The 13,825-nt window shown below is 52.4% G+C and overlaps 3 protein-coding genes across 3 annotated transcripts; 2 read left to right on the top strand and 1 right to left on the bottom strand.

The window, feature by feature from the left end:
- Positions 1-487: 487 nt before the first annotated feature.
- IUM83_02245 (Transmembrane protein) lies at positions 488-2,743 on the top strand (the record flags this gene model as incomplete). The annotated part of the gene is made up of 1 exon (XM_067926148.1): positions 488-2,743. The coding sequence occupies one exon, from the start codon at positions 488-490 to the stop codon at positions 2,741-2,743; it is 2,256 nt and encodes a 751-aa protein (XP_067801085.1).
- A 253-nt stretch (positions 2,744-2,996) lies between these two features.
- IUM83_02244 (Transmembrane protein) lies at positions 2,997-5,162 on the top strand (the record flags this gene model as incomplete). Its single annotated transcript, XM_067926147.1, has 1 exon — positions 2,997-5,162. The coding sequence occupies one exon, from the start codon at positions 2,997-2,999 to the stop codon at positions 5,160-5,162; it is 2,166 nt and encodes a 721-aa protein (XP_067800773.1).
- Positions 5,163-7,357: 2,195 nt separating this feature from the next.
- Positions 7,358-7,876, bottom strand: IUM83_02243 (uncharacterized protein; the record flags this gene model as incomplete). The annotated part of the gene is made up of 1 exon (XM_067926146.1): positions 7,358-7,876. The coding sequence occupies one exon, from the start codon at positions 7,874-7,876 to the stop codon at positions 7,358-7,360; it is 519 nt and encodes a 172-aa protein (XP_067800993.1).
- Positions 7,877-13,825: the final 5,949 nt, after the last annotated feature.

Raw genomic sequence — 13,825 nt, 5'->3', positions numbered from 1 at the left:
ATCGCAGATTTAGAGGCGCGGTGTCCCCCAGCTGTATCTGCATATGTTATTCCGCGTCTTCCCTGCAAACAACGATGGGCGGGTTTTGCTATTTAACGTTGCGGCGACTGTAGAAGACTTGAACCTACTTCGTCGCGCTGCAACTGGCTTCAACCACGCCACGCTGGTGCCTGCAGGCCGCAGGCTGCGGCAGCACGCAATGAACCTAACTGCAGCGATGGCTCCAATGCAGTATATTAGCAGGCTCGGCGGCGACGAACCCAAACGCATCACCTACAAACGCATCACCTACATCAGGTCTGATTCGACGTATATCAATCGCGACGCCTCCGTCGAGGCATGCTGCGCTATATTATAACATCCGAAGGGTTGTTAACACAAGCGACCGCCGCTTCTGTGCACAAGACCCGCCTCTCAACCACACAACCCTCCACTTCGTCATAAAAGCTGGTGCGCCCTGCATCACTTGCACACCTCTTTGGCTCAAATGGACCCGCAGGTCCATGGCGCCCATGGCGGCACTTCCGTCCCCGCCAGCAGCAGCTTCATGCCGGCCTCTCTCCCCGCCGCGGGCGGCGACTACTTGCAGCGCAGCTTCACGCCGGCCGAGTCGACGGCGACCGCCGGCGGCGACTTGGCGCGCGCCAACGCGCTGGCCGACCGCAACACGATCGTGGACATGAGTCTGCGCCTCGGCCGCTTCGTGCTGTGCGTGGTGGCGGCGCTGGCCTTCGCCTTCGGCTTCGCGCTGCTCACGGCCAACAAGAAGACGCTCACGTACGTGTACGAGAACAGGCTGGCGGCCAACGAGACGCTGTCCACCCAGGCCTCGTCCGTCGTGGAGGACTACAACACGCTCTTCGGCTACATCCTGTTCGCGGGCGGCAAGGTCTTCGAGGTCTTCTGCGAGACGCTCATCTTCCCCACGCTCGCCACCTACCTGCACAACTGCAGCCTCTACCCGGGGGACCAGCCGGCGCGCGTCCACTCGGCGGTCAAGGCGCGCTCCATCTTCTGGGGACTCAAGACGGTCATCATCCTCATGAACGTCGGCTTCACGAGTGTCTACGTGGGTCAGACCACGCTGGAACCAGGGGTAATCCCCTCCAGGAGGCTTGCGGTGTCTGATGGATTGACGACTACGCTGTTTCAGATGAAACCGCCGTCACTCGTCGACGCCCAGGCCGACGTGCTGCACTCCATCCTGCGGACGTCCGTGACGGGTGTCACCACGCCATTCGAGTTTGAAGACACCTGCGGCTGGTCCAACCAAGACAGCAACCAGCAGTGGGGAGCGTGGGCCGACGACGTGGACACCACGTCCGTGAGCTTCAGCTTCCCGTCGCACGCATGGAACGCTGCGCTCCTTTCGTCAAAGACCGCAGCTCCGACCACAGCCGTGGAAGTCCCGCTTCGAGACTACCTGGACAATCATGAGAAGTATGGGATGAGCGACGACTGGGATCCTGCCGAGCTGTATTCGACCTTCCAGCAGGGGGTGTCCAAACTAGGTCTCGCGAGAGCGTCAGGTGATGTTACTCTGGCTCCGCAGTCATTCGACGAATTGGTTCATGTCGTGGCGAGTGAGCTGAAGACAGTACTGCCGAGCAACACCCGAGTCGGTGACCTGGTCGTGCGACTGGAGCATCGAGAACTGGCTGAAGACGTGCGCTTCACGAGTTTGACGCTGTCCATTCCGGTCGAAGCGGACAACACGGGGACTACGAGGTGCGGGGCTTCCGGCTGCGTGTACGCCACGTCAACAAGCGTGCTGGAGAAACTTCACATGCAGCCAGGCGTGTCGATTGCGTCGTACGATCAAGACGCCAACTCCGCCCTGGTCTACAGCGCCGGAAACCAGTACGTGCAGGAACTGGGAACGCCTCAAGCACCGCACGAAGTGTTGACCCTGTCGATGGGGAAACTCTCGTGGCAGCTGAGTCCGCTGCACATTCGTCACGACGCGGCGTGTGCGGACGAAGGCGATCAGCAGTGCCTCGGACTGAGTCTGCCATTCGCAACGGGCGACGGTGTGCTGTTCGTTGGCAAGGACGCATTGGCTACGCAGCACGTGACACGACCAGTAGCGCTCGTGACCCTGCACCCAGCCACGATCCCCGACATGACCCGTCCGGAAGACGAAGTCCTTACGTCTTGGCACCGACTTGTATCGGCGGCGAATGACATGCTCGTGCGTCCAAGTCCCACGACCGATTGCACTCCGCTCGTGGATGCGTACCTGACTCACATCGAGACGAACCACTTCTACCTTGATGGTCAGTCATCGCAGGACGTATACTCTGCGGCGTTGTTCTACCTGTTGCAACGCGGAGTCCCGACATCTTACGCCGATCTGATGTCGCGACGGCGTCTGGCACCCTCAGCCGTCATGGCATCCAGCAGTTCCGGTTCAGGCTCGGGCAATGGTACTGCTATTGCCACGACAGACATTGAAGTGAACGTTCCGACGGCGACGGCGTTGGTGACGCTGGCCGGCTGCATTTTCATCGTTCTGCTGATGTTGTGCGTGGTTTACATCCCCACGTCTCGCGTGAAGTTGTCGCCTGACACGACTCCAGCTGCGCAGTACGTGCAGATTTTGACGGACGACTTGTATCCGGACGTGGTGCACAAGAAGCGGTTGCGGTTCGCGAACGGTGACTGCCTTTTGTTCAACGAGTACATCGTCGACGCCATCGTGCTGTATGCCAAGCGCGACCAGACTAAGAAGATCTACCTGTAAGTTCGTAAAGATTTTGAAGAGGTCGTCGACGGAGAATCACCAAATGGCCCAATCTAGTCATAATAAAGTTTTCGTGCTCAAATTGATAGCGCGGCGAAAGGGGGTCCGTAGTATCAGGTAGAATTCGCAACCCAGGTGCAGGAGCTTCGACTGGCCTCCTCCTCTGGCGTTGGATAGTTATGATAACGCTTCTTCCTCAAAGGTCGTATACCCCTCGAAGTCAGCCTCTCTCCATTTTCCTACATCGACCGCCATGCCGCCCTCGCCGCACCTCTTTGGTCACGAGAACAGCCCCAAGCACAACTTCGAGCCGGCGGGTGATATGACGCCTGCCAAGGCTTCAGACGATCGTGACACCATCGTGGACATGAGCCTACGACTGGAGCGCTTCATCCTCTTTGTGGGTATTGCACTCGCCTTTGCGTTCGCCTTCGCGATTCTTTTCCTGAGGAAGAAAACGCTCACGTACGTCTACGAGAGTGAACTAGCGAGTGGTGACACACTGTCGTCGAAGGCATCATCCGTCGTGGAGAAGTACAACACGATCTCGGGCTACATGCAGTTTCTGGTATCCAGCATCTTCACGGTGTACTGCGAGACTCTGATCTTCCCCATACTTACCACCTACCTCCATAACTGTAGTCTGTATCCCGGAGATGAACCAGCGCGTGTACACTCCGTAAACAAGGAACGCTGCATCTTCTGGGGACTCAAGACAGTGCTCATTATCATGAATGTGGGTTTCACAAGTGTCTACGTGGGCAACGAGAACCCAGAATCGACTTCAAGACGCCTTGTTACGTCAGATCGCTTGACGACTACGCAGCTGCAGATGGAGGCGCCATCACCCGTGAACGCCCAGGCCGACGTGCTGCACTCCATCCTGCGGACGTCCGTGACGGGTGTCACCACACCATTCGAGTTTGAAGACACCTGCGGCTGGTCCAACCAAGACAGTAACCAGCAGTGGGGAGCGTGGGCCGACGACGTGGACACCACGTCTGTGAGCTTCAGCTTCCCGTCGCACGCATGGAACGCTGCGCTCCTTTCGTCAAAGACCGCAGCTCCGACCACAGCCGTGGAAGTCCCGCTTCGAGACTACCTGGACAGTCATGAGAAGTATGGGATGACCGACGACTGGGATCCTGCCGAGCTGTATTCGACCTTCCAGCAGGGGGCGTCCAAACTAGGCCTCGCGAGCGCGTCAGTCGATGTAACGCTGGCTCCGCAGTCATTTGACGAATTGGTTCATGTCGTGGCGAGTAAGCTGAAGACAGTACTGCCGAGCAACACCCGAGTCGGTGACCTGGTCGTGCGACTGGAGCATCGAGAACTGGCTGAAGACGTGCGCTTCACGAGTTTGACGCTGTCCATTCCGGTCGAAGCGGACAACATGGGGACTACGAAGTGCGGGGCTTCCGGCTGCGTGTACGCCACGTCAACAAGCGTCCTGGAAAAACTTCACATGCAGCCGGGTGTGTCAATTGCGTCGTACGATGAAGACGCCAACTCCGCCCTGGTCTACAGCGCCGGAAACCAGTACGTGCAGGAACTGGGAACGCCTCAAGCACCGCACGAAGTGTTGACCCTGTCGATGGGCAAACTCTCGTGGCAGCTGAGTCCGCTCCACATTCGTCACGACGCGGCGTGTGCGGACGAAGGCGATCAGCAGTGCCTCGGACTGAGTCTGCCATTCGCAACGGGAGACGGCGTGCTGCTCGTTGGCAAGGACGCCTTGGCTACGCAGCACGTGACACGACCAGTAGCGCTCGTGACCCTGCACCCAGCCACGATCCCCGACATGAGCCGTTCGGAAGACGAAGTCCTTACGTCTTGGCACCGACTTGTATCGGTGGCGAATGACATGCTCGTGCGTCCAAGTGCTACGACCGATTGCACTCCGCTCGTGGACGCGTACCTGACTCACATCGAGTCGAACCACTTCTACCTTGACGGTCAGTCGTCGCAGGATGTATACTCTGCGGCGTTGTTCTACCTGTTGCAACGCGGAGTCCCGACATCTTACGCCGATCTGATGTCGCGACGGCGTCTGGCACCCTCAGCCGTCATGGCATCCAGCAGTTCCGGTTCAGGCTCGGGTAACGCTGCCAGCGCCACCACGGACATCGAAGTGAACGTGCCGACTGGAATGGCGGTGGTGTCGCTGTCCGGCTGCATTTTCATCGTTCTGCTGATGATGTGTGTAGTGCTCCTCCCTACGTCTCGCGTGAAGTTGTCGCCTGACACGACTCCAGCCGCGCAGTACGTGCAGATCTTGACGGACGACTTGTATCCGAACTTGGTGCACAAGAAGCGGTTGCGGTTCGCGAACGGCGACTGCCTTTTGTTTAACGAGTACGTCGTCGACTCCATTGTTCTGCACGCTAATCGTGACCAGACAAAGAAGATTTATTTGTAGCGAAGAAGACCTCTACGCGCAGCTTCCGGATACTGTACTTGCCAATTGCTTGTGTCATAAATGATAAGCTCATATTATTTGTGTCGTGCTGCAGCTCAAGTTCGAGGCAAAGCCTCTACCATTTCGGGATTTGCCCTGCAGTGCATAAATTGGAGAGATGCGAACAATGCCTCCAAGTCTTTTAGCGTTTTGCCTCCTCCACTCGCCACATCTCGCTCTGCGCGACAGTCCTGTCATCACCACACTACCCACACACTTGATCTCATCTCGGGCTTTTACGGCTCGGCCGATATCCCGCTGCGCTAGGTCCGCGACGGTGCTAGATGGATGTAGTGGCACTCCAAGGAGACCTGGCAATGCTGAGATGGTTATGCGCGAATCGCCCGAACGAAGGTCGGCTTTAGGTTTTCCCATACACTCTAGCATCAATCATTTGGCTGAAGTTCAGTGATGTCCGGCAATTTCGACCTGGTGCTTTTCTAGAACTCACAAGACCACGGTTGCTATGAAATCGACTGGGAGACTGGCCTGGAAATGAACGCGCACATCCCAGCGTGGCTTAAGGAGGAGCTGTTGTGTCCAGCGAGAACTTTCGCCCAGAGTCCTACTCCCAGTACGACACGCTGCTGTAGCCATTCCGTCACACGTCACAGACCCGCCCCAGCTATGCGTTGCCGTACTGCCTCGGACATAACAATATAGTTCGTACCGTGCTTCACACTCGTACTTAGGCGCCATCTACCCAACGACTGGCTGTGCTTCTGCCCGTATCCGTTGGCGGCTCAGTCCTCAGCGGTCGCGCTGACTGCTCATTGCCAATTTTCCAGAGCCGCCAACCACAGCTCCTCCAGTCACATACAGGCACAGGTTTTTCCGTCTTCGAGGCGCCTTCTTCCCCCCCGGATCGAGATGATAGGACAAACTTCTTTCCCCATACGACCGACGCTGAGTACAGCCGAAAGACCCGACGTTCTTTTGCCAGGACGTTGGTGCTAGTTTGATCGATCCACTGCTGGTTGCATGTCTGCATGTATGTATATCTGTGTGTTTGTATTGCGCGAGTGGCGCGTGCGGATGAGGATGACACTCAAACTTAGGACACCTTCCGAGAAGCATTTAGCTCGTGTGGACTGCTGTTGTATTCATACTGCCTGAGTCCGTGCTTCAAGTGTATGTGTGCATTGCTGTGTGTGAGCGAGGATGAAAGAAAGGATATCTGTGTTTGTTTGAGGCGATCATCGTGTTGCTGCTGAAAACAAAATCACTTTCTGCTGCCTTCCAACTGAGCTTGCCGATCGAGAAGTCCGTGGTACGTGTGTGCGTGAGTGTATTTGTCGTTGAGGAGGTGATGATTCGAATATGCATAGTTCAACTGAACAGCTCCCAAGGCTTCTGTTGATAACATTCCATCAAAGTCTTTCGCTCCTATCTGATTCTCAACGACCAGTAGCTTGTGTATTTTGTGTGGAGGCGTGCCGATCCAAGCATCAAGGAGTGATGAATTTGACATAATGGGAATCTCTCTGAAGGGCTGTAGTGGCTCTAAAGGTGTAGAGAAACATAGTCATCCTTGCACTGACCTTGTTGCTCGCTCCGAGCGCGTTTCAAGTTGCACCGCGATTGAAATGATGTTCACAAGATAATCCAACTCTGAAGCCTATGTGTAGATTGAAATCTAGAGCTTTTTAACCCTGATCAATCGCTACCATACCAATTTGCAATCTTACAAGCAGTACTTTATTCCATCTGTGCTTGAGTAATTTGGCTAATGGCCAGCGCAGAACATTTTGCATCTGCTGTTGCGGGTTTGCAACGGCAAAAGGTTTCATGTTTGCTTGCGGTTAATGGCTTTTGGGCCTACATGTTGCCGTAGTGCATGCCACGTTAAAACACCTTAGGTTAGAACTTCTGTTGGGCTCCTGTTTTCAATGGATTCGCTGCACAATGGGCCAAGTGCCATCCTGCACTGCCGTCATTTCTCCGCGCGGTTGTCAACCTAGCAAAAGCTGTAGTAAGACTTTCTTTCAAGCGCACAACAAAGACATGGTGCATAAGTCAACGATGGACATGCTTGATTCACAGTCACTGCTCTTCGATGGCTATTCCTACAACTTGAGCACACACACTGACGCGCATGACGATAAATACTCTTGGAGCCTATGACGGGTGAAGCTTCACACCTGTCCACAGGACCTTTACAGGGCGTTGTTCAGCGTGACAACTAGCAGCGCGTCCAAGAGCCCTTTAACGCCGAGTTGTCTTGTCTCCGGGAGTTCTGCGGCCAGTCCTCGCAGCCTGCTGGAGGGCTCCGCGACGTTCGCTTCAGTCTCCTGCAGTCGCACTTTCTTGCCTTCGTTGCATTGGGCCAGGTACGCGGCCATGCGTCGTTGGTACGTGAGCATCTCTTCGTCGCCGCAGGTCGGGACGTCCACGACCTCTTCGATCCACGCGACGCAGTCGTTGGCGCACAGCTCGCCGTCGTTCTCGCTGACTGCGGACAAGTCGAAGGTCAGCGCCGCCTTGCACGATGACGGCACGCTCGAGGCCTTGCTGTTGGAGGCGGCGTCCGACTGGAGCGACGCGCGAATCGCGACAATTTGGGCCTGCACCTGCTGCTGCTGCTCGCCCGAGCACGAGGTGGAGGAGGAAGCGGCGACGGCGCTGAGGCCGAGGCCCGTGGCTGCGACTACAGCGATGATACGGAGCGACGGCATGGTCTGATCCGTAGGTGGGAAGATGCGAAGTGAATCTCCTCGAGCGCTGCGACTCGATTCGACTGGCTAGACAAGCCATAATCGCCTTGTCCACATTGTAGCGGCGGATGCCTTATGTTCCAGTCTCTCCCTACAGCTCCGTACGTAGGCACTGACTGTATTACATCATAACCCTACGGTACAGAGTGGCGTGATCCCAGATCAAACTATAGTGAAAAGACCTGCTGGATGGGATGGTCCTCCTTCCAGACATGTGGTATGGAACGGGTGTGTCCTACACAACCCCACAGTGGTCTCAGAAGCCGAGGAACCACTCCGCGGCTATCTCGGTGCCCTGCACGCGCAGACCGTTCGACTGGTACGTGGGCGTGTCGCCGAGGCCTCGCCGAGGTCTTGGCGAAGTCGCCAATAAATGCCCGCAGCAATCAAAAAGTCTGCGTGATCGTCTATGACTTTTTGTGACTAGAAACTGTTATGATGTCGTTATGATAGGAAGATATGATGCACTCTAATTGGGTCTTAATATACTATTAAATTAGCCAATAGGAAAAGTACAGGTCACCTACTTGTGTGCACCACACACAACCTGCCGAGGGATGTAAGAGGAGGAGGAGGACGCGTGGCACCGCCACTGCAGTCCCCCTCACTTCGAAACTGACGGCCTACAGCTAAGGCTGACATTTCAGATACGTGCTCAATCTCCACGCACTATGAGCTCTGGTCGCAATGGGGGCGCTCCAACTCTTGGGCTGGAGAAGTTCATGGGGAACAAGGAGGGGGAGTACACCATGTGGAAGGACAAGTTCCTTACCTACATTAAGGAACAGGACCAAATCTACGAGCGCGGGCTTTTGGAAAAGGACGAAAGCCCCGCCTCTGTGTTGATGGTCGACTTCCTGGATGGACATCCGGAAGAACCGATCATTACGGTCGGTCAAGCCACCACAAGGGAGGAGGCAAAGGAGTTGCGTTGGCGCCGCCAGCATTGGACTAGGGCTAACTCGGCCATGCTGAACCTGCTCAACCAATCGGTGACCAACATGTTCCTCTCGGGACTTCCAAACCCGGTGTCCAGCATGAGGCCCTGCGACATCTGGAAGCTGCTGGAGAAGACGTATGGGGTTGGGGACGCTGGAGGTGTAATCGAGCTACGCCGAAAGTGGGATCGGATTATCGCCTCGAACTGGAGTGACTTGGGGACCCTATTCGCCCAGTTGAAGCAGCTCCGCAACGACATGAACCGGAAGATGACGGGATTGGTTGGCAAGGAGATTGTGACGGAACACTGGCTGTGCATGGAGGTGCTGGCTCAGCTGCCCAGCGAGTTTTGGGGAAGCTCCATCAGCATGACGGCGGAATGGTTTTCCATCGAAAATGTCGAAATAAGCTTGCGACGCGTCTTTGGTGATCGCTCCAAGAAGGAAATCAACATGCTCACGGAAAAGAAGCGTCCCGTCATGATCAATGTGGCGAAGAAGTTCACGGGGAAGAAGCGCAACCAAGTTGAAGCGACGAGTGCTGAGCCTGGCAGCTGCTTCTACTGCTTTGAGGACGGTCATCGTAAGAAGGACTGCCTGATTATGGCGAAAGATCGCGATCCGAAGAGACCGGGTGGAGCGTTGTTCCGCTCGAACATCCGGGCTGCTCCGAGTGCGAAGAAGAAACGTTTGATGGCGGTGAAGAGGGGACCCACTCCGAAGAAGAAAGCAGCCAGCGAAAAGGGCTCGGAGATGACGACGGCGGAAGCCCACGCCTACGACCAACAACTGGCAAAGGCGATTGAGGACGCCGACGAATTTGCGTTTGAAGAGAATGTTCCGGTGAGTGAAGGCGAAGAAACCGAGGACAAGGTGTTCAACCCAATGGACATCGATGCTGAGGTAAGGAAGCATTATGGAAGGTACTTATCTATGTTAAAGGAATTAGAGGTAACTGATGATCTGTGGGTTGTCGATACTGGCGCAGGACACGCCGTAAGCCCAAGTCGACACTGGTTCAGTAGTCTTGGACGAGGCCAACCTCACACATTTGAGTACGGAAACCGGGGCACCTCATTGAGTACGCTACAAGGCACGGTGAGATTTAGTATACTCAAACCAAAAGGGTATTACAGTGATATCTCAATAAAGAATGTTGCCTTTGATAAGGAGTGTAGTAGCAATTTGTTAAGTGCATATTACCTTGCAACGCAGGGATATTGGCACATTCAGGATAAGAGCGGGGAGTACCTATATTTTCTGGATAAGAATAATCGGTTCGTATTTGCTGCAGTAGCAATAGACGAGGTGTACTACCTCCCCAGTAAAAGAATGGGAGATAGTACTAAAGTACTATCGGCTAAAAGTATTAATCCCAAGTTCATTCATAACGCAATGAAAGAATGGCACTTGCGACTAGGTCATGTTGGAAAGGACCGGTTGATGAGCATCTTGTCCAGTGCAGTAATTGACGGTGCGCCTTGTCTCGAACGAAAAGACATGGCAAAGATAGCCTTCTTTTGTCGCACATGTGCACTGGCTAAATCTCGTCGGATGTCATACCGAAACATGATAGGGGCAAAAGCAACTGAACCACTGCATACACTTCATATGGACTCATTAGGAAAGATAAAACCCCTTGGTTTATATGGCACAGCAGGTTTTAAGTATGCCCTGGCCGTTGTGGACGACGCCACTGCCTATAAATGGTATTTTGTGATGAAATCACTAAAGGAGGTGGGAGCGAAATTAACAACTCTCATTACACAACTAGAAAAGCAACTTCCATATACCGTCAAAAGGATAAGGACGGATGGTGGTACAGAATTTCTCAATACAGTTGTGAAAAAGTACTGTACTAAGAAGGGCCTGATATTCCAACAGTCAAATGTTGAATCCCAAGAAGAAAATGGCTCAGCCGAACGAGCACATCAGACCGTTATGGGTAACGTTAGGTGTGCCTTGGTAGGATCTGGTATGGCTGCAAAGTGGTGGCCAGAGGCGTTGATGTATATGACCTCCGTAGTCAATCGAGTACCAACAGTCAGATTAAAGGGTAAAACACCGTATGAAGCGCTATATGGGAAAAAGCCTAGTGGGTTAAGCTTGAGAATATGGGGTAGTACCTGCTACGCTCATATTCCAAAATCTAAACGAGCTAACCAAAAGCTTAGCGATAGAGCAGTCGAGTGTAAACTACTCGGGCTCTCTGACAACTACAAAGGATACCGACTCCTTGATGTGAAAGAGAATAAATACCTCATAGCCCGAGACGTCAGGTTTGACGTCACGTCTACTGCAGGCCTAATCGCCAAGTCGTTTCCATCGGGAACCGTTGAGGTCAGTCAAGAAACCATAAACGAGGTGTGTGGGCTAGGTAAGAGGACACGGGATGCGGTTGCACACGCTCCAACAAAGCACAGACGAACAGAGGAGTCGCCATTGCCCTCAATGAGTACGGAGACAGTGGGAGATGTGGGGGCTAATGAAGGCGTACCCCCAATTCCACGGCCTCGTCGAAAACGGACGGCTAATTCTCGGCTAAAAGACTACGTGGTGGCAATTAACACGGTCACGCGGAGCATTAAACTAATACCAATTCCGAGATCACTCAAAGAGGCAAGGCAGGGACCTCATGCCAAACAGTGGGAGGAGGCATTATTAGTTGAGTACCGGGCACTAGTTAAAAATGGAACTTGGGAGCTCGTCCCGCTACCTAAAGGCCGAAAGGTACTCGGCTGTCATTGGGTTTTTGACGTAAAATACAACCCTGACGGTACAATTGATCGTTTTAAGGCACGACTTGTCGTCAGAGGTAATACACAAATATATGGGATTGACTATGATGAGATCTTCTCTCCAGTGGCACGGTATGAGTCGCTGAGATTGTTCTTAGCCATAGCAACTATACAGGACTTGTATGTCCATCAAATGGATGTGTCCACTGCATTCCTCAATGGGACCTTATTTGAGGATATATATATGCAACAACCTCACGGATTTCGGCATGGGAACGCTTCAACAGTGTGTAAGCTAAAGAAGAGCCTTTATGGACTCAAACAGGCACCACGCATCTGGTATGCGCTTCTCAATAAGTTCTTACTTCAATTAGGGTTTTCCCGGTGCAAAAAGGAGTACTGTTTGTACCGGCAAAAGTGGGAGGTAAAAGGAGAGAAACACATAGTACTCATATGCGTATACGTAGATGATATTACTATCGCTGCAAGTAATATGATACTTATGAATAAGGTGAAAGCCAAACTTGCCTCACGATTTACTATGAAAGATCTAGGCGAGATCCACTACCTCCTCAAAATGGAGATAAAAAGAGATAAGAAAAACAAAATTCTCAGTATGTCCCAACACAAGTATATTATGGACTTACTACAGAAGTTTAATATGACTGAGAGTGTAGCAGAGCCAACACCTCAAGCCAAAAGTATAGTCCTCGAAAAGGAAGTTAGTATGAGCCCAGAGCAAATAGCAGCTCAGCCATTTGATTATAGGGGACTTGTGGGGTCTTTGATGTATCTAGTCCGTGGTACGCGCCCTGATATTGCAAACGCAGTCAGAGAACTAAGTAAGTTCCTGTCTTGTTATAACAAAACTCACTACAGGGCAGCACAGAGAGTACTAAAGTATCTGAAAGGAACGTCGACGTATGGTCTCATATTCGACGGAAAAAGTAAAGAAGTATTATATGAGATATACACAGACGCGAGCTTCGCGAATGCTAATGAGAATCGAAAGTCAGTGACTGGGTATGTGAGTATTATGGCCGATGCCTGTATTACATGGAAAAGTTCGAGGCAAGATACAGTCAGTCTCCACACAGCACAAGCTGAATTAATAGCAGCAAGTGAGGGAATAAAAGAGAGCGAATGGTTGTGGTACCTACTGGAGGAACTGGGCTTTAAGCAAAAACAACCGATAGTATGCTGGTGTGATAATAAAGGAGCAATTAGTATAATAAAGGACCCAGCTAACCATGCTTCCACAAAACATATTGATATTAAAGGGCTTTATGCGAGAGAAGTACATGACGATGGAAGAATAGTAGTAACATACTGCAGTACAAATGATATGGTTGCAGATGCCCTCACCAAGGCACTGCCTCAAACTCAATTTGAGAAGCTGAGGAACCTCATGGGGGTTAAGGACCTAAGCCTACCCTTACCACGGCAACATAGCATGGGTAACTCGTGACTTGCGATCTTTTTGGTATCACTTGATTGTGAGAAACCATCGGGTCTGCGATCTTTCGCTAGTATGTCTTTAAGATCCACCATGTGGTCAAGTTCAAGCCAGCCGGCTTCAAGTTGAAGTGCAAAGATACGTTTGAGCCAAGGACAAGTAAAGGACAAAGACTTATGCGATAAGACTAAACAATAAGACGCAACGTTATCGTATTATTAAGACTCTCAAATGCTAAAGTTTTTGGTTAAAGACTAGACTAGGACGAACCAATATGAATTGGTCCAAGCACAGCCAGAGCCACCGTTGACCGCAGCCGAGGTTATGCGGCGAATAGGAACTGTGCCACGCGCGCGCCTCGGCCTCTGGATGGTGGTGCCACAGGATTGCTCCTGGGCTTTTTAACCATGTTTGTCCTAGCCCCCCGAAGGTTTAATTGCGGCCATAGGCGCAAAGTCGAACCGAAACCTTAAAGCAAAATTGAAAGTGAGGAGAGTGGAGAGCTTGAAAGGCCAACAAGGAGGCCAATGCGAGCCCCAGAAGCAATTAAGTAATAGGCAGAAGTCATAAGAAATCCAGGAAGTCATATGAAAAGTGGGGTTTCAGAATTATAATTTTCAGAATTGACGTATGTTTTGGCTGTAATCACATCTTGTGATATGCCGAAATATTGTAATATAGTGAACGATCATATGAGCCAAAAATATGTTTTTCTGGCTCTGTGAGAAAAGTATTAGAAATTTATTTCTAATGGGTAAGTTACGATGCAGATCCCAGC

This window comes from Phytophthora cinnamomi (assembly GCF_018691715.1).
Source record: "Phytophthora cinnamomi strain GKB4 chromosome Unknown Contig0, whole genome shotgun sequence".
Taxonomy (NCBI): domain Eukaryota; phylum Oomycota; class Peronosporomycetes; order Peronosporales; family Peronosporaceae; genus Phytophthora; species Phytophthora cinnamomi.
Note: the sequence above shows the minus strand (reverse complement) of the source record. Positions and strands in the feature narration are given on the sequence as shown.